This window comes from Topomyia yanbarensis, chromosome 3 (genome assembly GCF_030247195.1).
Source record: "Topomyia yanbarensis strain Yona2022 chromosome 3, ASM3024719v1, whole genome shotgun sequence".
In the NCBI taxonomy this organism is placed as follows: domain Eukaryota; kingdom Metazoa; phylum Arthropoda; class Insecta; order Diptera; family Culicidae; genus Topomyia; species Topomyia yanbarensis.
Window position 1 is genome coordinate 68114724 of NC_080672.1, and position 23045 is coordinate 68137768.

Below are 23045 nucleotides of genomic sequence, written 5' to 3' on the forward strand. Positions count from 1 at the left end.
TTAAACGAAACTGAATTCAGGAGCTGAAGAATATACTACTTGTGATCGGTATATTAATCCAAGAATGCTTATAGAAATATTTTGTGAAACAAATAAAGATTGTGCCGAATTTTTCCTTTAAAGTTTTCATGGCGCCAGTAGTGCAGATATTTTATGTGCCCATTCTCATCACGGGGCCCCTAAAATCCCAGTGTGCCCAGGTATATAGACGGTACTGTTAACTATGTGTCTATTTCAGGCATTGCATTTTTTTTCCATACGTTTATTTGACACGGCATTTGCAAAAGCTTTTTACGCCAGTTTCTTTTTTTACATAGCACGTTACAAAAATTCTTAAGACTAATTTTAACTATACTAGTAATTTGTCTAAAACTAACACTGAAATCACTTTATTGTTTGCTTTTTTCCTTACATTATTATATTTCATAATGATCTAGTATTTTTTGTATTTATTTACTTTTTTTCTGTTATTGTCTAAATTTAAAAACTGAATATTCTAGGACACTTTAATTGGTGAATGATTAGCCTTGGATGAGAGTATGAGGAGATGAATTTAATTAAATTTTGACAGACGCTGTTTTTAGAAAATGATAGATAAGTTCCATGTATAGAGGATCGCGATACGCCAGGATGTCTCTAACAGGAATATGGATTGGTCTTCCTCGGACTTGTAAAGAATCTACTAATTGTGATCTGGCTTCATGATATTCAGTGCAGGACCAAACAACATGCTCAATGTCATGGTAACCCTCTCCACAAGCACAATGATTACCCTCAGCGAGCCCAATACGACGGAGATGCGCATCTAAAGTATAATGATTGGACATGAGTCTTGACATCACACGGATGAAGTCCCGACTTACATCCAATCCTTTGAACCATGCCTTCGTTGATACTTTAGGGATAATTGAGTGTAGCCATCGTCCCATATCTCCATTGTCCCAAGATGTTTGCCAACTAGCAAGTGTCCTCTGTCGAGAAGCGCTATAAAATTCATTGTAAGCGATGGGTCTTTCATATATTTCACCATCTAGTGCAGGCATTGCATTTATCGCTCATATGAGTAAATGCGCCCGGATAGTTTGCTACTGCGACAATAAAAACTCACATTTTCACACGAAAAGTTATTGGCACTCACACAACTTCTCCGGATAAATACAACGTGTTATTTCTCCGGATAAATAAAACAGCCGGAGAATGAGTGAATGAGTTTATCACGGTATCCTTTTGGCGTTCCCTGCTTTGCTGTCGTTATTCCAAAACACGATAAAACAAGTCCATCATACTTCTTTGCCGCTTTTCTTTGTAATTAAGTGTATTCTTTGAAGCTTTTATTGATTTCCACGAAATTAAAATTTTATCACCTTCTCCGGTGAGAAGGAAAAAGTCAAATAAATTTTATCCGGAAAATCATCCTCACGCTATTTGTGGAGACGGAGAATTTTGCGACTCATCTTATCTCGGAAAAGTTGGACATCGGATAAGCTACTTCTCGCGTGAGTGAGAGAGAATTACAACCCCTGGTCTATTTTCCTCTAATCCCTAGAATTTGACATTGTTTATCTCATTAACTACATCGGGAATCTCGGAACAAAGTGTTTCCTGTCATCTAATGATTTAAATAAGAAAATCAAAGCGAAACGATTGTTTCGATCTTTGGCTGTTAGGTCATAGTGGTCATGTCGGATCAGAGTTACAAATATTCCAATTCATGGAATGAAAATTGATCATATTCAGCCGCATTCATTTTCAATATTAAATTACACAGTTGAAAACGTCAAACGAACAAACTGATCCGATTACTGCACAAGCGAATGTGCAGCAACGAATCAAACGCATCAAAGTAGGCCCTGGCGATGATAACTATTTAGTGATGGGCTTTTGAAAAACAAAATCGATCGAATTTAGATGAATTGTGGAAAAAATCGCGTTTTTGCCTTTCTCAATAGAAAGGTATTGCAATTGCTCTGAAAACCGACTTTTTAACGGAGGCCCGGAGGGCCGAGTGACATATACCATTCGATTCAGTTCGTCGAGTTCGGCAAATGTCTGTGTGTGTGTATGTATGTGTGTGTGTATGTATGTGTGTGTATGTGCGTCTGTGTGTGTGTGTGTGTGTGTATGCGAACACAATCTCACTCACTTTTCTCAGAGATGGATGAACCGATTTTTACAAACTTAGTCCCAAATGAAAGGTGCAACGTTCCCATAGGCTGCTATTGAATTTCTAATGGATCCGACTTCCGGTTCCGGAATTACAGGGTGATGAGTACGATCACGCAGAAAACGTCGATTTTAAGAAATTCTGCAATGAATGTATAATGGTGAAAAATTTTCCAAAATGTGACCACAACTGCTTCGATTTGTAGTACTAGGTCATTAACAGCCATTCAAAGTCTCTTTGGTCACATTGGCCACCATCATCGGTTCCGGAAGCCCCGGCGGAAGTATCCAAATTCAGACTAACAGTCACATCGGTTTCTCGGAGGTGGCTAGACCGAATCAACCAAACTTAGTCTCAAATGAAAGATGGTGCGTCCCCGTAAATGGCTATTAAATTTTATCCCCAACCGACTTCCGGTTCCGGAGTTACGGGTTGTGGCGTGCGATCACATAGCAAATTGTGATTCAAACCGATACTCCGATGAAAGCAAAAAAGGTAAAAATTTCGCTAAAATGTCTCTCAAACAACTTAAATTTGCTGTTCTAGGTCACCAACGGCCAACCAAACTTTCGTTGACTACATTGACCACCATAGACGGTTCCAGAAGTGCCCGGGAAAAGCGGCCATCTTTCAAAATTTACGAACTCACATCAGTTTCCCTGAAATGGTTGGGCCGATTTTCACAAACTTAGTCCCAAATGATAGCTCTATTATCCCCATAGATGTCTATAAAATTTCATACGGATCGCTTATATGGTTCCGGACATATAGACTAAACCGTCCGGTCACATATGAAATTCCCATATAAGCCGGAACTCAAATTTTTTTTCAAAGGGGGGACCTCATTAAATTTCAGAAATCGAATTCGTATTTTTGATGCCAAACATCTTTAAAATGCATGAAACGTCGAGATTTTATGTTATCTCGAAAATTTTTTTTTATAAAAATCGACTTTTTGGGACTTTGACGATTTCGCACCTTTTTGCCTTTCTCAATAGAAAGGTATTTCAGTTCAATATTACCGTGGCTGTTTTTTCTTTTTCAAAATTTTAGAACTCGAATAATGATTTATTTTGCTGTATACAGTTGTCATGTGATGTATAATAATAAAATGTAATATATGCATTTAAAAGCTTTTAATGAATATAAACAACGCACACATTCTCGTGATTCATGATTGAGAAAGGCACAATTGCACCGCTAGGTGGATTAAAATAGGTTTTTTCAATGGGAATTTCGAAATAAAAATCGAATCCACCAAATCGATTTTATTGAGTCAATAAAATCGATGTTGTCAAACATCGAACCGAAAATATCGGATGTAAAAGATTTTTCAAGCTGAAAAAATCGATTTTGAAAAAATCGCGTCGACATCGCCCATTCCTATAACTATTATTTTATACGCTTTCCAACATTTGAAAGCATTTTCCTAGAAAAATAATCAAATGAATATTATTGTACGATATTCAACTGAATTAATAACATGGATTTTTGAATGCATATTTTTTCTATTCACCACGAGTCATATCGGGATCATTTTCAACCGTCAAAAAAGAGCTTCGATTATGTGTCGGATAAACAATTTATCTTCGAACCGTGTGTATTCGAAGACATCTATCAGAAGGTGTTTATTATTCAAAATAACTCCAGATATGACTTTACATCACTTCACCCTAATGCCTATGTCGACTGGGCGACGATTTCAGTTTATCGCCTAAAGGTATACTAATCAGTATAACCACAGACCATATGTACTGGCATTGCTGTACTATAGCGTGTTACTGTGTTACTGCATCGACACTCCTGGACAGGTTGAAATTTCTTTCTGATATAAAAGCAATAATTTAATGTTCTTAGTCTAAAAATAATTTATTTCAATAATCTTGCTTTTAAATATATCAATTAAAAATGCAGCTCGGTATTGACGCTTTGTTTGAGAGTCTTACCTCTTCTTAAGTTTTAAAAATATCAGATTAATCGTATTCGCTCTTAAAACAACTTGTCAGCTCGAAAATACTTTTATGGTAACCGTCCTAAAGAGGCCACACTCCGCCGACTGGTTACCCCTTTACGTTATCAAACGGGCGCAGTATTCCCGGCGGTCCACCAAAAGTGCCAGAGAATGAACTACCACTGCTACTGACGGATTGCGAGCCTCCCGCTGGTTCCGGAGCACCGGCGACAGGGGAGCCACTAGCTGCCACTCCTGGTGCGGAGGGTGGCAGAATAGTTCCGTCGGGTTTTACGTGTGTTCCCGGTTGTTTCTGGTTTCCCAGCAGACCCGGTGCTCCCCCGAAGCTGCCGGAGAATTTGTTCCCCACGTACTGACCCGGTCGTTGCGTAGTCGGGCGGGGTTGCGCCTGCTGTGGGTTGTTGTTCGTATTGAAACCGAATCCACCTGGAGCTTTCGTTGGTGCTGGTTGCTGAGGGAAGCTTTGAGCGGTCGGTTGGGGTGGCTGTTGTGGTCGGGGGCTGTTATTAGCGAATCCGAAATCACCTGTGTAAGTTGAACCGGGAGCTTTTGTGGGCTGTGGTCTCTGAGGAAAGGCTTGCTGCGGCGGGGGTGGTTGGAAGGGTGCTGGTGGATTGATTACGGTCGGTAACTGTGGAGTGGATGGTGGTGGAGGTGGCTGGAAGGACACTGGTTTCTGGGGGATGGATGGGATGGGGGTGGTCGGTTTGTAGGCTGTTCCAAGGTTCTGCTGGTTACCTAGGAAACCCGGAGCACCACCGAAACCGCCTGTATATTTTTGAGTGGGAGCTTTTGTCGGTTGAGACGGAATTTGTGGGTTTGGAGGACTATGGAAGATTTGTGGGGTCTGTTGAGGTGGCGTATGTTGAGATGGTGTCTGTTGAGGTGGTGCTTGGATGATTTGTGGTGTTTGCGCTGGTCCAGCGGATGAAGGGAATGGTTTTTGTGCACCTTGGTTAAAATCGATCGGCGGGTTCTCTTGAGGTAGCCGAAGTCCCGTATCGATCTTGGAGCCACTGAATGGATCCTTCACGAAAATAGGGGAACGCTCTGTTCCTACTTCGACGTTATATGTTGGAACTTGTTCCCCCGGAAACAACGGTGGAAGCAATCCATTTAGAGGCGTTTGGGCGAATAAAATCTTTCCGTCATCAATGGTAGGAAACTTGGCATTCGGCACGAACTGGAACGGTGTACTCGAGGGTGTTTGAGTAGTGACATCATGTGGGTTGTGTCGATTTTGAACCGGCAGTCCATTGTTCAAATTTGTCGATGGCAACGAAATAGGTTGTATGATTCCTGAGGCGTAGCTGGGCACCTTGAAGTTTAGGCTCCCTACCTGATTAGATTTGGTGCTCTGCAATGCATCTCTATTGACGTCCGTTAGGAATCCAACCGACTCCAAACCAGTCGATGCAAGATCCGTGTAAGGCGTCACCGGGTTTCCGTAGCTATCCTTTGCAACCGATGTTGGTAGACTTTGGGGTGAATTAAGATCCAAATTGGTCAACTCATTGTTCAATCCTCCGGGAATAGCATTCAACGAAGCGTCCGTCGAGCCCAAATTCCGAGCTCCTCGAGACCCGGATATCACCCGAGGCTCGACCTTTTTAATCGATAACTTGATGATTTTGCTATCCGAAGCCGGAACCTCGTTGGTGAACCTGTCGATCGACCGTGCGGAAATTCCTGCAAAATAAAAGGGAATCAATAATTCATGAGCTAAAGCTTTCATAACTCATCTTTATCGATCTCGAACCATCAATTATTGCACCAGACAGCAAACCATATACAGATCTCAGAATCATTGCAATTACCTGTTGATCCACCCGTTCTGCCAGCTCCGTGATCGGCTGTGGGCGTCTTTTCTACACCATTGCTTGCATCTGATGATGACACAGCTGTAATTAATAGGAAACAGACAGATGTGAGAAGTGGTTAAAAGCAAATTCCATGCGCAGATCATCAATTTAGTTTGTAATGTATATTAGAGAGAAATACTAGGCGCACCTGGACTTCTATGAATTCAAACTGTAAATTGGGATGTCAGTTTTTATTAAGATGGCTGTAATACATGAAACGAGAGGTAGTGAACATGATTTAGTGTAGCCCAACAGCACGGTCATCTGGCCATAACAAAATAAGTTAGATTTCTGTCGAGGTTGACCTTGTGCTGCGCAGCTGACAGACTGTTGGCCGTTCCGCGAACACAGACGGTACCAGTCGCGAAAGGAAGTCTACGATGAAGTCAACGGACGATGGTTGGGATTTAAGAGTGCTGCTCCCAACAGCAAAACAATAACACCAACGTGAGATGTTACGTTTTGGTGGAGCTTTTTGGTGAGTTCAAAAGTACGTCGCCGAGAGAGGAGGTTAAGTTAGGATGCGGCGTCATTAGCAGTATTTTTAGTCAGTGATACATTCAATTACCCTGAAATGTTTTTTTGGGTTTAGCATTAGTTTAGATCCAATCCATTGATGAGAGAAGCGCAAGCGTTTAAAGGCAAATATCATACTATTCAACCACGATTATAGGAGCATCCTCTAGGCCAAGTCAGGGTCCCTGAGCACAATCGAAAAAAACATGTAATAAAAAGCAGAAAGTCACAGAAAATTTTTACTACAGAGTTACACTATTGAATTTATCTCGCTAAAATATTGTTGGCGTATTTTAGTGGCTTATTATTTTGTATATAGGAATGGCTCTTTTTATGGATATGATCGTCCTGAATTTCGCATATCCACTGGTAATGATTGCTTATTTACTCAAATTAAATCCAAGACAATAAAACAAAATTCTTTGTAAAGTGTTATTAGGGTTTTGAGATAGAAGGTAGTAATTAACTACAGAAAATTTATTGCTTCTGCTAGCACTGCAAATGCGTGGTATACATCAATATTTCAAACCTACCTATACCTCAATACATGATCTACGCAGACACTTCGGCAGAATTTTTCAGAATACTTTGCTGAATTAAAATGAACGTAGTTGGTGCCAAGGAGTTAATGACTGGAGGGTCTAAAATATGCCAGTCGCGTACGGAGCATATTTTTTTACTGTGTTATGTGAATCTTTGACACAGTGTACCACTATTTTCTTCGCAAATCGTGGGAATCAAATGATCGTGTCCCATTTAAACTTGATATGGTTCGCTATATGTGTTAACATCGCAACTCGCTTGGAGTCCTCTAGTTGTTGTGCAATTTATGTTGGAAATGAAATGTACAGTTCTCTAATCAACAATGGTTAGAATAGCATTAATCAATCTCCAACATAAACGCACAGCAACAATGAATTTATCTCGAATCATGCAGGAAGGTAAAGCATCCAAAGCATTGGTCCAAGAACCGTATTTCCATACAGGAAACATCTATTTTGAAAAGTTCTTCATTGTTTACAACAAGACAGGCATGACTAACCCACGTGAAATGACTCGTGCTTGCATTTTTGCAAATAAGGCTATTGATGCGTGTCTCAACTCGCGATATCTGTGTTATCACAGTTACTCTGACTGTCGGTAACGTAGACAAAAAATATATATATTGTTCAGCATATCTACCGCATAACGAGTCTTCTCCTTCTGATGATTTTAAAAGCGTTGTATCATACGGTTTAACTGGTTGATGTGCGCTTTAGCTCCGCGGAAAAAATATTAATTTTCATGTGTATATTTTACACTAACAGTAGTGTTTTTTACATAGAAAAGTTCCTTGTGAGGCGTATATTAATTGTAAAATAAGGTATATTAGATGTGTTTTTGCAATCCTCACTGAATTAAAATAAAGCATAGGATTTTTTTCATTGTGACACAATCAGAGTTTGCTTTTGTTCAAAGCTTCGCATTGGTCATTGCTGTTGTTGTTCGTTGTTGCTGCTGCTTTTTTTTTTTTCAATTTGTTTATTTGATAAGGCACGTATGCGTTAGCTTAAAGGTGCCATTTTTTCATTGTTTTACATTTTGAATTTCTTAAAACTAGGGGGTTACACATTTCAATATTATTTTGTTTTATATAATGAAACTAAAAAAAAAACTTTACAGCTAACTTATACATATAAAAGAGGGTATAATATAATATTCGTAAGATTTGGGGGACGGGTCATTTTGTGTGTTCTTTGTATAGTAATTCACTTTATGATTTTTAGAAGGGAGATTGTAGGAGAAATTATTTATTATTTACAAGCTTATTAACTAGAAATAACTAGAAAGAGTGGTTCAAGATTAAGGGGAATTAATTAGGGCTATTTTAAAGTAGTGGTACTGTTGGGCATTTCTTAACGAGATTAAATATTGTTCAACTAAAACTAAGCACTTAAGTTTTGGGAATATATTCAAGGGGAGAAGGGGATGAAGTCATACATCTGTGTATCAGAGACATGGGAGGGAGAGCGGACAAGGCTGAAGGGGGGGGGGGGGGGGGAGTGAAATATAAACTTTCAGTTTCCGGCATCAGGAATTAACGGCCATTGTTGCTGCTGCTGGCTGAGTGGTTAACGCTGAAATCGTAGTTTATTACCGCACAGTTGCTTGATGTGTTTTCAATTATTTTGGAGATATTTGTAAAATTAAAAAGTATTAAAGTGATAGTAAAACAAATTTTAAAATAGCGAATGGTTTGCTACTGCCTGAAAAAAAAAAAACACTTTGTGGTGAAAGTGCTCGAATCGTGGGTTCCAGTGTGAGTAGTTGGGTGTTCGATTACGGTATTGTTTACCATACGTTTCAATCACGCTATCGACGGTTCATTTCCAGTGTTTGCAGCTAGCACCGAGTATAGTATAGTATAGTGTGTATCCATTGTGTTACTGAGCCTCGAATCGCTGATAGGACGTGAGTAGTTGGATTCTCGATTACGGTATTGTATACCTCACGTTGGTCATCCCTGCAACCGAAACCTGACCACAAGTATTTGTTTAACGTCTGACGTGGGAATAAGTAAAGCATTTGCCAATTTTGTAGTAATATCACTACTAACTTGTTCATCACTGCCTGAGTTACCCTCACTTGTAGTAGTTTTGTGTATTTGTTCCAAGTAAAGGTTTCAATAGAATCACCCCGTAGTAATAACATCAAACCTGAAACATACTACTTTTCCTGTTTACTCTCTGATTGCGTTACAAATAATGGACAAGCTTTAATCATTGTAAGTTCGTAGTAAATTGATTCATAATTATCCCACCGTGTTTGCCAATACTAATTGTTTGTTCGTCTATTTTTTCTTCGAAAGTTCGCTGGCTTCAGTTTTATTTTAATGATGGACGAAGACGATGAATACTACTGTGTTGAGTGTAAAAAAAAGGAATCGGACTTAAACAAGATTGTCACTTGTAGTTATTGTTATTCAAGTGCGCACTTTAAGTGCCGTAATATAATCGGAAATGCTATTCGACGTGTCAGAGATACAACATACTTTTGCTCTTCTAAATGCTCAAGCATATACCAACGCATAGTTGACATGCAAACTAACAATTCTGCAATTATTTCTTCACTTTCCGCCGAAATAAAGGCAACAATATCCAATACATTTTCCAAAGAAATTCAGAATGTCAGACTAGAGGTAAAACAAGTCACAATGGCAATAGAAAGTTCTCAAGAATTTTTGTCATCCAAATTCGATACGATACTTCATGAGTTCGATTAATTGAAAACAGAGAATGAAAATTTGAAACAAGAAATCGCAATTTTGAAGCAGTCGCAGTCCACTTTGACTGCGACTGTTAGCAAATTAGAATTCAATGTTGACAAAGCTGATAAAAAAAACACTTTGCAACAACGCAATGATATTCGGAGTACCGGTCATGGCCAATGAAAATGTGAGTGAAATAGTCAAAAAAATAATAGATCATCTTAAATTGAATATCGCCTCGGATGCGGTGACGTCAGCATCAAGATTGTATGCCAATAATAAAACGCAAGCATATCTCGCCCCGATTCAAATCATGTTTAAAAATAATGTCTGCAAAGAAATGGTTTTCGAGCAGAAGAAGAAATTCGGAAAATTGGTGTCCACTTCCAATGGAACGTGCGGGGAATGAACGATATGGAAAAATTTGATTGCATTTTACAATTCTTAGATCAATGTGGTGCTTCGATAGATGTAATAGTGGTCAGTGAAACCTGGGTAAAATCTGACAATTGTGCGCTATACAAAATTGCTGGATACAGCGAAGTTTTCTCGTGTAGGGAGTCTTCTCATGGTGGATTGGCCCTGTATATAAAAAACGAAATAAATTTCACAGTTATCTCTAAAATAATGATCGATGGCTTGCATTCTATCAGAGTGGAGCTCAACGTAGGAGGCTGTTTATTTGATGTTATTGGAATTTACCGTCCCCCTTCGTTTGAGTACAATACATTTCAAAATATTTTGGAAAATATGCTTACAACTGTAAAAAACTCTAGATCTTGTTTTATCGCGGGTGATTTGAACATTCCAGTTAACCTAAAAAATAACAATATTGTTTCAAAATATCAGAATTTTCTAGAATCATATGGACTCGTTTGTACTAACACGTTTGCTACTAGATGGTTATCTTAAAAAAGTGAAAAGGGATCCAAATAATACTCACTTAAAAGCACTACTTCAACATATTACTAAAAAAGTTGATATTGCGAAAAGAAATGCTAAAAAACATACTATGAAAGCATGCTTAGTAGCACTGGTCACTCAAAGTTTTGGAAAAATATGAATTCAATTCTGGGGCGATCAAAGGTTAGTGAAAAGATAACTCTCATAAGTGGTGCAATAACATCGACTGATAACTTTGTAAATTGTGAAATATTCAATGATTTCTTTTCCAATATAGGTCAGACATTAGCTAGTGAAATTCCGCATTCCTCTGTTGACCCACTCATTCGCGTACCTTGTGTTCAAAACACTATTTTTCTACGGCCAGCTAATATAAATGAAGTCCTAATATTAATATACAATTTAAACTCCAACAAAAGTCGAGGCCCTGATAATATACCAGCCAGTATAATCGAAGAAAATGCTGAACCCTTTGCTCACATTTTTGTTCAAGTGTTCAACGAAATCTTATCAACAGGAATTTATCCTAATTGTTTAAAAATAGCCAAAGTTGTCCCAATATTTAAAGCTGGCGATACCTGTGATCCGTCCAATTATCGGCCAATATCCACACTCTCAGTCTTCAGCAAAATTTTCGAAAAACTGTTAGTTAGAAGGATAATGGATTTCTTCAGCAAGCACAATGTGATTTACAACTACCAGTACGGTTTCAGGAAGGCTTGCAGCACTACAACAGCTATTACTGAGCTTGTGGAGCAACTAATAGCACATATCGATAAGAAAAAAGTAGTGGGAGCTTTGTTTCTTGACTTGACACTTTAAACCATGATATACTTCTACAAAAACTGGAAAAATATGGAATTAGAGGAATAGGCAATGAGATTATATGTAACTATTTGTCAAACAGGAAACAATTCGTAGCAATTCAAGACTCTGTGAGCACATTCAAATCCATTAACATAGGGGTACCACAGGGTAGCAATATCGGTCCACTGCTCTTCTTAATCTACATAAACGACATTGATAAACTGAGCCTTAAAGGTACACCTCGACTATTTGCTGATGATACAGCTTTGTTCTATCCAAGAACAGAATATCACACTATTATCTCTGATATTACCGAAGATCTTTCCGTACTTTCTAATTACTTCAATGCCAATTTGCTTTCTTTAAACCTCCATAAAACAAAATATATGATGTTTCATTCTCCCAGGAAAAAAATGATTCTCGAAGTAAATCCCTCTATGGGAGACACTTCTATTGAGAGGGTTGACCATTTCAAATACTTGGGGATTATCTTTGATCCTACATTGTCATGGGACAAGCATATAAAACACGTGGGAAAGAAAGTTGCTACACTTTGCGCTGTGATGAGACGCTTGCACCCGTTCATTCCACAACTGGCTTTATTAAAATTTTATTACGCATGTGTTCAGTCCCAGTTCCAATACTTGATGATTGTGTGGGGGCACGCCTGCAAGTCGAAATTGCAGCCACTTCAAGTACATACTACAGAATAGGTGTTTAAAAATTATATTTAAATTTGCCGCTACTATACCCAACAAGACGCCTCTACTCTGACAATTCTCATAATATTCTGCCAATTCTTGGACTACGAGACATGCAAACAATTAATTTTATACATAATATTTTAAATAGTACAGAAATGCATCATAATTTGGAAATTACTGTCGGAAACCAAGTTCGTAACACCAGGCAAGCTAACGAACTATTACGGGTTAGAGTTTTTAGCAGCCTTGGTCAAAAGCGGATATTGTTCTTTGGACCCTATAAATATAATTCCCTTTCTGTTGATTTGAAGGAAATATCGAATAAAAACATTTTTAAAATACAACTGAGGAGGTACCTAAAAGAAAAAATAGACGAATACATTTTGTAAACAGCGCTCAACCTTAGTTTTTAATATTGATCACGTTTTTCTTATCTTCTCAAAATTCTTGGTTAAATATATAATATTATTTACTTTCATGTATGTTAATTAGTAAATTTCTAGCAGTATTAGTTGAGTCCCTTAAAAGAAACAGAGTTTCACTGGGACTCAATGCTTTTTGTAGATTTAAATTATAATTTCACTCATTAGTTTTAGTTTTTTTTTTGTATGTGTCCACTACCAGGAGACTCTAAATTCGAGCCTTTTGGTGTGGGGGTGAGTGGAGGGATTAAAAAAAAATATTGTAGCAGAAATGGGCTTCCGCTCATTATCAGCAGCTATGCGAATGCTCATCACATCATTTTGGGCAGCTCAGACATCAATCTGAGAGGCTCTGAAATGATGGAGTACGTAAGTAGTACAAATCTCCATCTTCTGAATGCGGGAAACCGACCAACTTTTGCGACCAAGGTCTGGGAGGGAGGAGGTGTTAGAAATAACTCTTTGCTCTGATAGAATTTTGCATGAGCTGGGAAATTGGCAGGTTCCAAATGAAACTGAACCGTTTCTTTCCGATCATAAATATATATTTTTCGATCATTTTGATGTCAACTTCAATGTGGTAACATATCGTAATACTATATCTACAAACTGGGACCTCTTTTTGGAAAACTTGGTGTCTAAATTTCATAGATATTTTCCAACAATTAGTCAGCTAGACGACTTAGATGACGTCGTGGATACGGCAAACTCATTCAGAGTAGCATCCTACGAAGAACCTAGTCCACTTCGTACTGTTAAAACGACTAGGGGAACCCCGTGAGGGAGGGCTGAGCTTGAAAGAATGAAGAAGGATATGAGAAGAGCTTGGAATCGGCGTCAGTGTGATGATTCCAGGGCTTTCAGGTCAGCTCGTAGTGCATATAAGACATGTCTTAGATCTGCAGAGCGAGCTGGCTGGCAAAACTTATGCACTAATGTCTCTACTCTGAACGAGGCTAACAGGTTAAATAAAATTTTCTCGAAATCGAATGATTGTCAGATGAACTCCTTAAAAACCGGAGATGGTATTTATGTGACAGACGAAAAAAATGTTCTTAATTGTCTCTTCGACGCACACTTTCCAGGTTGTATCGATCCGAAGCTGAACAATGTTCACAGATCTTATTCTGGTTATTCGGACTCGTGGGCGTTAGCACGCACATCGGTCAAGTGGGCAGTTGACAGCTTTGCTCCATACAGATGGAAAAGATGGAATACTTCCCGTGCTACTGCAAAAGGGATTTGATATTCTCAAAGATTATGCTTTCCAGTCTTGCTACCGGGTATATCCCGAAAGCAGTGCAATAACTGTTAGATTTATTTCGAAAAGGGGGCGCTCAAGCTATGAAGAAGCCAATAGTTTTGGGCCTATTAGCTTAAGTTCTTTTCTTTTGAAAGCTTTGGAACGGATAATCACATCATCAAATCAGGAACATTAGTTTAGTTGAATATCCACTGCACAAAATGCAACATCCATATCAGTGTGGGAAATCCACGATCACTCTGCTTCACGATGTTGTTTACAACATTGAGAAAGCCTTCACGCTCAAGCAATCTAGCTTCGGTGTATTCCTCGATATTGAGGGTGCTTTTGACAATGTGTCCTTCCAGTCTATTCTGGAAGCGACGCGCGGTCATGGCATATCTGCATGTATCTCGGGTTGGATAAACGCAATGCTTAGTAACCGCATACTTTGCTCGTCACTGCGACAGGCTGAGATACGGAAGTTGAGTATTTGCGGTTGTCCTCAGGGCGGCGTTCTGTCACCTTTGTTATGGAACTTGGTAGCTGACGGCTTGTTGAAGAAACTCAATGAGCTTGGATTTCCAACCCACGGGTTTGCTGATGATTACCAAATACTAATTACTGGGCTTTGCATCGGAGCAATCTTTGGCTTAATGCAACAAGCATTAAGGGCTGTCGAACAGTAGTGTCGACAAGTTAAATTATCAGTTAACCCAAGCAAAACTTCAATGGTTCTTTTCATGAAGAAGCGAATAACAACCGGGGTTCGTCCCTTGCAGTTCTTTGATTCTGAGCTACTGTGTGCAGATCAAGTCAAATACGTTGGAGCTATATTGGATTCCAAACTGAATTGGTCTGCTCCCATTGATTTCACAGTCAAGAAAGCGTGTATGGCCTACGGGCAGTGCAGACGAACTTTTGGAAAGACCTAGGGTCTCAAACCTAAATAACTCTATTGGATTTACACGACAATTGTACGTCCAATACTGTCATGCGGATGTCTTGTGTGGTGGCAGAGGGGAGAGGTGATGACATTCCAGTCAAAGCTAAACCACCTGCAAAGAATGGCGCTCATGGCGTTGACTGGTGCTTTCATCACAACTCCGACTGCTACTCTTGAAGCACTTCTAAATATCAAACCATTACACATACATCACAAACAAGAACATGTTGATCTTGCTACCAGTCATACGCGATTGTGGTCACAAATTTTTACATGGGGTGATGATATTCTTGCTCCCAGCGATATTACACTCACATGTAGTTTTCCAGATAAGACATTTCATGTGAAGATTCCCTCTCGAGAGGAGTGGTTTTCTGGCTATATGGAAAGACAATGACAAACGCAAGTGGTCTGGTACACTGACGGTTCTCTGATGGAGGGACGTGCTGGTGCTGGTGTCTACTGTCGTGAATTGAGGTTGAAACAATCTCACTCACTAGGTAGATACTGTACTGTATTTCAAGCAGAAATCTTTGCGATTATGTGCGGGGTGCAATCGGCCCTTCTTCTGAGTTTGTCCGGCAGAGTTATAAACTTCTGCTCCGATAGTCAGGCTGCAATCAAGGCCCTTAGCACAGACAAATACCGGTCCAGGCTAGTGATCGCGTGCCGAACCCAAATCGAATAACTAAGAATTCTCAACACTATCTACCTTGTCTGGGTGCCCGGACATTGCGGTATTACTGGAAATGACTGGAGTGACGAATTTGCCAGGGCAGGTTCAGCGATTGACTTCGTTGGTCCTGAGCCCGTTCTGTCAATTTCGACAAGTTGGATAAGGGAAAAAATACGGCCCTGGGCTTCGTCGGAGCACCGCAATTATTGGAGAAATCTACAAACGTGTCGCCAAACAAAGGCGTTTCTAGAACAACCGTGCCCAGTGATTTCGAAAAATCTCCTACATTTTTCGAAGCTCCACTGCGGCATGCTGACCAGGGCTTTAACCGGCCACTGCAAACTCAATTATCACATGGCAACTATCAGCGCACTGAGTCTTTTTCATGTGATCTTTGTGAATACGACTACGGAACCTCATATCATCTGATATGCAACTGAAACTCAGAGACATACTAAAGTTTCTTATCCAATGAGGTAAATAGCTTTAGGCTTACTCGCAGGCGAGTTGAACTACTTGTGAGTTTAACTTACCTCCTGTTTGTTTTTGTTTTTGTGCCGTTACTTTTCCCACCCTTCCAATTCCACTTCCCCACACCTCCTTGCCCTTTCCTTCCGCTCAAGAAATGATGAAAACACACGGAAAAGCACAAATCCCCAACTGCATACGGGGAACGTGCCATTTGAGCCAATATATTCCTGATTCCCACTGAGAATGGTCTATGCAAATGCTGTTCGGCGGTGGTTATATAGGTAAATACATAAAGGCTAGGTTGCGGATACGGAGATCTTAGGATCGAGACTGGTAACAAGCAATTTAATAATTGGTATTCTGAAAACAAAAATTTCAACTTTACTATCAGCCAGCAGAGAGTAGTCGTCGGCGGCCTCACAGGAAATGACAAAAAAATCAAATAGTTTTTGCCTTTCTCATATAAAGAAAGGCTATGCAATCACTGTAAAAATCGACTTTTTAACCGAGGCTTGGAGGGCCGAGTGTCATACACCATTCGATTCAGTTCGTCGAGATCGGCAAATGTCTGTATTTTTTTTTTACAATGGAGAAGACCTTTATGTCCTAGCCCAGTACACGTGCTATTGGTAGGGTCCAATCTACCGCACGGGGTGCACTGGGGGCGTGTCGGACTCGAATGGTGACCAGCCATTAATACCGACTAAACTCCATTGGGCTCCGCCATCATTCCTCCTAGGAACTACCTCTCGGTATTACTTCTGGGGGGAAATGTCTGTGTGTATGTATGTGTGTGTGTATGTATGTGTGTATGTATGTGTGAGTATGTGTGTATGTATGTGTGTGTGTCATTTAAACTCACACAATTTTCTCAGAGATGGCTGAACCGATTTTCGCAAACTTAGTTTCATCTGAAAGGTATAACGCTCCCATAAGCTGCTATTGAATTTTTAATTGATCCGACTTCCGGTTCCGGAGTTACGGGTTGAAGAGTGCGGTCACACAGCAAATTCCCATATAAACTGGTACCACCATGATGTTAAAATGATGTAAAACATATTAAAATTGATGTAACATTACTCTAGTTTGCGGGTCTGGATCACTAATGATCAATAAAAGCAGCTTTGGCCACATTGGCCACCTATGACGGTTCATGACGCCCCCGGGGAACCCGCCAAGTTCCTAAGCTAATGTCACACCCATTCCCCAACGAATTCTCTACCGATTTTTACAAACATGATTTCAAATGAAAGATACAGTAATACCGTTGACTACTGCTGAATTTCATTTGGTTCTGACTCGTGCTTCCGGAGTTACAGGGGTGTTAGTAAGGATACACTGGAATTTCCCATATAAATCGGTACAATCGTAATACCTCAGAGGCTAAAAACTACTGAAATGGTCACCAAATTATTTCTAATCGCAAATCTAGATCACTGATTGCCAATCAAACATTCTTTGAATATATTGTCCACTATCAACGATTCCGGAAGTCCGAAATTCCGGGCATATTCCACAATTAAAGTCACATCGGTTCTTCGGTGATGACTGAACAGATTTTCTCAAACAAAGTCTCAAATGGAAGGCAAAATATGCAGTTGAGTATTACCTAGCCGCCCCTCCCCCCCTTGCCTTGCCCTTACACCTACCTCCTTCATCACTCCCCTCCCCTTGGACCACCCTCACGCCCGCATTTCCTTCATCCACCCCGTATACCGAAATAAGATAAAGGATTTCTGACGCATCCTCCACTCCCACTCTACTAACCCCCCATTCTCTCCACTTTCAAACCCATTCCACCAACATTTCAAAATATAAACACATGAAGATAACATTGAACTCATGCTGATTAAGCTAATTAAATATTATTCTTTTGCCTTTCTCATATAGAAAGGTTATGCAATTGCTCCAAAAACCGACTTTCTAACCGAGGCCTGGAGGACCGAGTCTAATATAACATTCGAGTCAGTTCGCCGAGATCGCAAAATATCTGTGTGTATGTATGTGTGTATGTATGTGTGTATGTATGTATGTATGTATGTATGTGCGGATTTGTTAACAAAATGTCCGCATCGGTTTCTCGGAGATGGCTGAACCGATTTTTACAAACTAAGATTCAAATGAAAGGTATAATATTCCCATAGGTTGCTATTGAATTTCATTTTCAACCGACATCTTGTTCCGGATTACGAGTTGAAGAGTATGGTTACAAAACAAAATTTGTTGATTTGTCCACATCGGTTTCTCGGAATTTTCTGAACTGATTTTGACAAACTTGATTTTAAATGAAAGGTCCATCAGCTGCTGTTGAATTTTGTGTGGATCCGAGTTCTGGTTCCTGAATTACGATCACGCAGCAAATCCCGATTCTAACGAATTCTGTGATGAATGTAAAAAGGTGAAATTTTTTCCAAAACGTAAACACAACTGTTGAATTTGTAGATCTAGGTCACCAACAGTCATTCAAAGCCTCTTTGGCAACACTGACCACCATCGACGGATCCGGAAGCATCCAAATTCAGAATAACGGTTATATTGGTTTCTCGAAAATGGCTAGACCGATTTGATCAACTTAGTCTCAAATGAAAGGTGTTGCGTCCCCGGAAACTGATATTAAATTCCACCTCCATCCGACTTCCGGCTCCGGAGTTACGGGTTGTGGAGTGCGATCACATAGAAAACTCCGATGCAAAAAGGTGCTCTTATATATACTTACCAAGTGTAATAAGAATGAATGACATTTCCATAATGTTATATTGTGCGAACCAGTTATTAAATCATAGTTTGTAGAAATGAGAAAGGCACAATTGCACTTCTAGGTGGATTAAAACAGGTTTTTATTTTAATTATTCATTAAAAAATAAACTTTTTGCGTCTAATGCGTAATGTAACTCATTACGTTATAGGATTCATAAACCGTGTAGGCATGTAAATACGATTATATAACTAATTACATGCAAATTCAAAATCAAAGCATAGATGATAGTATAATGTTTCTGCCGAATACAAAATACATCGTATATTGCATGTACCAAAATACCGATTTTATACGTATATGGCCTCCACTTTTATTCACACAGTCGGAATCTGCGCATTATATACAACCAATTATCATCGTATAAGAGTACGGTAAATTAAACTGCAATTTAATTAAGTGAATAAAAATGTTGACTGGGTAATTTAGTTATAGAATTTATGCCTTTAACGCGCAAATGTGGTTTTAAACAATTTTCTCCTTAGTGGAGAAAAAAAAGTTTGCCTGAAACCTTTTTCCACCTAGGAGAAATATAGCTATTCACATGAGAATTTAAAATGGGATCGTCTAGAAATGGGAATAGATTTTCTGTTCTGCAATAAAAATATTTTTATGACACTCCATTCCACCCTCTAAGTCACATTTCATACTACGCCACTGCGTCACAATCCTGCGGTCGATCCCCCTTTTAAATACTAATCTTAACCTGTTTGTGGTTAGCAATCAATCAGCCTGTAATCGCTGTGAACTAGTACAAATGGTCGCGTCTATTTTGTTTCGTTAGCTGTGAATACACAGATGGATACATAAACAGTTTGATGATCGGTCAACCTGTAGGCCAGCTGCGGAGATTATAGAGTGCATTGTGTTATTTTCGGCGTGATTTTTAACTCGACTTAGAGACTAACATCAACATCATAGAACGTTCATACTGCATATATATTTGGATCGCTGAAAGTATGAAACCACAGCAATTACATCAAAAAAGTTATCTAACAGCACCGTTAAATTTACGGTTATTTGAAATGAAGGAATTTTAAAAGACGGAAAAAGAAATCGTTCTGCCACAGACAGACTGATTGCATTGTAACCGGTCGAAGTTCGGATGAATGTGTGCACATGACTATCTAGCTACCGGAGTTTGGAGGAGGTAATCGTACATTAAATATGATAAGATAACTTGTCTACAATTGACTTTTCAATGGCAGGTGTAAAATACCCCCGGATTGGAAGGATTAGACGTGTGTAGAACAATAGGTTGGATTGATGACGATAAAATGTGGTTGAATCAATCGACTCAGTAGTCTTCCCCGTAGCAATAAGCGATCTTCAAGACGCAATAGAAATTTGATATTCGGTTTGGTGGAATGCTAAGAATAAATAAAAATTGTAGAAATGAAATCAATTTAATTTTATCAAGTGGTATTTATTGACTTGCATAAATAAGTATTTTGTAGACGTAGCGTCGTGCCGATTTCTTCGATGTCTGTTCACTAGAAGAAGTCGTCAAGACGTGTGTCCCTATTTGAGACTGAATAAACAGTTAACAATTTAATATTAATGAGAAATTTTGCGTTCGATTTTACGATTTCTCACCATTGGACTCACACTGATGCAGCTCATACTAGACGCATGATTCGACACACAACCTAGTAAAGTGTAACTGAAAAACTAAACGTAAATTCTACAAAAAGATTCGCAATATCATCACTAAACAACTACTATGTACTACTACCTTTTACTTTTTCATATTACAGAGATACAAAAGTCCACTCGAACAAGTAATAAAAGCACTCCAAGTTTCAAGTATTCAACCGGATTTAGCCAATTCAATGTTGTCGGAGCTTCAGGACTACAGTGCACAGTGGTTCCAAAGGGCAAACAATGGCGCTTTTTACGTTGCGCTAAAATTTTGAATATTAGCAGCATGATGTTTTTGAAGAAGTTCTTTGGAATAAAGGACCTATTTTTGATACATTTTTATGTAACTAGAATGCGACTGCCTGTCGAAATATAAGCAGTTGTTACAATACTGAAATTTCTTCAAAGATTACTTTAGTGCAGTTTAAAATTCCATCATCTGTACACTTTTGGACTACTGTGAAGAGGTTGTTTTTTGCTGCGACGTAATCGAGTCAATTGCAGTGATAATGTCAATAAACAAACATTTTCAGGGATTTTTAATTGAGACTTTGGAGTACACAGTTTGCTCGTTGGCGGCTCCCGCTAGCTTGTAAGTGAATGGGGCACACAATTTAGAAACAAATCTGTATGAGTGACTTGGTGTAATATCACTCTTAAAAACCGACTTAATCCACTCAGTAGTGAGATGAGACATTTCTTACATATATCACTATTGTATTACTCATTAATTTGCAGAACTCATGGAAAGTAGGCAGCTAAGTAATGGTGGAATGAACATAGTTTCGAGTCCTGCACAAATGAAACCTCGTATAAACAGATTAGTTAAGCAAAAGAAGGTATCGAATTAATCAAATGAGTAGAATGATTAATTTAAATCAAATTAGTTCCGCCCATTAAATAAAAAATTAGAAAGGTTGAAAAAATTACTAAATTAATAGAAAAAATTAAAAAAAAAATGAATAAAATTAATAAAACAAATGACTGAACAGAATTAGAGTACAATGGGGTCAATTAGGTATGGGGCTACAATAGGTATAATGCTTTATCTTTGCTATTACATTGTAGAGGTCGCTCGTGTTGCGTGATTTAGATACATAGGTGAGAACATCGCTGACTACTGTCATTTCAGGTGTTACCGTGGATCAGCTGTATTAGTTACGGCATCGTTTATGTTTTCGCGTATTGTTCTGCGAAAACGCACTGTCTTTCATCCTCAGTACAGCAATTTAATCAATGTAAAATAATGTCAAGTGAGTTTTTTATTACTTAAAAATGAATACTCAGAACTCGACTTATGTGTTGGTTTTTCGATATTTTTGTCTTTTAAAAAAATACGGACATCAACATGAAACATACACTTGGAGGCACAATAGGTCAGCAGTTTGGGGACACTATAGGTCACTACTATAATGCAAATTTGAATTATTTTGACAGAAAAATTGTGCGTAATTTCGTGCGAAAAATGCCAGAACGAAATGAAGAGAACACAAAGAACGTAATTTCAGCTGTTCAAGATGACGCTAGTATTCGATCAGCCTCTAAACAATTCAAGGTTCCGTTGGAAACATTACGTGCTCGTGTGAAAGGAAAGTGCTCGTCATCAATGAAAGCGCGTCGGATATATTGCGTGAGTTAACAATATAATAATTTAAAGTGTTGTTGAAGTAGACAATCGAAAAAAACATAACCGAAAAAGAGAAGAAAAAGGAATAAAAAAATGCCCCGAAGCGTTAACGTGATCGTCGCACAGCTAAGCAACCACATGAGCCGGAATGCACAACTTCAATTCCACACACTGAGAACGACGAGGACACTGAAGAAGTCGTTCGCAAGTACAATGCCGGACGCAGCGGCCGAAAAACATGTTTTTTCAACATTTCCTTCCGCAGTATCATGATTTAATCATGATGAATGAAGTCAATGGATTGCATTTATTATTTGCGTTATTAATTTTTAAATAATCTGCAGTATACATACTCTTTAAAAAAAGTTTAATCACTGATTTTCTAGGCGTTTACATTGTTTTATTTAATCTCGAATAAAGTGACCTATCGTACCTCCAGACTTTAAAAACATCGAAAAAAGTACCTTCGCCTGATTGGATTTAGATCGAAAAATATTTAGCCTGGCATAAAATCATTATTGCCAAAACGTTGTCAAATGTATAACCTCAAAATCAGTCTAAAAATACCATCGCGCGAGCTCGCCAAAAAACTGGCCTATTTGACCCCAGTCTACTCCATTAATAGTAATAAATCAAAAATACAGAATAAAATGAATGAACTGAAAGAAAGAATAAAATGAATTAAATGAATAAATTGCATTAAATTAATTAAATGGCTAAGATTAATTAAAATAATTTAATGAATTAAATTAATTTATTGAATCAAATTAATTAAACTCATTAATTGAATAAAATTAATCAAATTAATTGAATTTATTATATCAATAAAATTTATTATATGATTTTGATTAAAAAAAATAATAAAATCGTTAAAATTATTAGGGGTGACCGGGGCTGGTTGGCTGAAGGGGCAGGTTGGCCAAGTGCCTTTTATGAAAAGGCAATTATGCGCAGTAGCGACATCTACAGTGATTTTGGTGGGGTATTAGGTCACCAATGTATCGACGTAATTTTAGGTGGTGTCGTTTGTACATGAGCACGTTTATTCTTTATTCGGCACTGGTGAGTAAATTTCTGTTTCTGAAAAAT

The 23045-nt window shown here is 38.6% G+C and overlaps 1 protein-coding gene and 1 long non-coding RNA gene across 2 annotated transcripts in view; one reads left to right on the forward strand and one right to left on the reverse strand.

Moving 5' to 3' along the window:
- Positions 1-4007: 4007 nt before the first annotated feature.
- Positions 4008-23045, reverse strand: part of LOC131689042 (proline-rich protein 36-like) — a 62374-nt gene continuing 43336 nt past the window's right edge. Inside the window, exons 2-3 of the mRNA XM_058973791.1 lie at positions 5954-6037; positions 4008-5825 (exon numbers count right to left, since the gene is read on the reverse strand). Coding sequence (XP_058829774.1) covers positions 4225-5825; positions 5954-6037 — 1685 coding nt within the window. The 3' untranslated portion in view covers positions 4008-4224. The remainder of the gene's footprint in view (positions 5826-5953; positions 6038-23045) is intronic.
- LOC131689043 (uncharacterized) lies at positions 19441-20098 on the forward strand. Its single transcript, XR_009305335.1, has 2 exons — positions 19441-19838; positions 19897-20098. It is a non-coding gene; the product is annotated as an uncharacterized LOC131689043 (long non-coding RNA).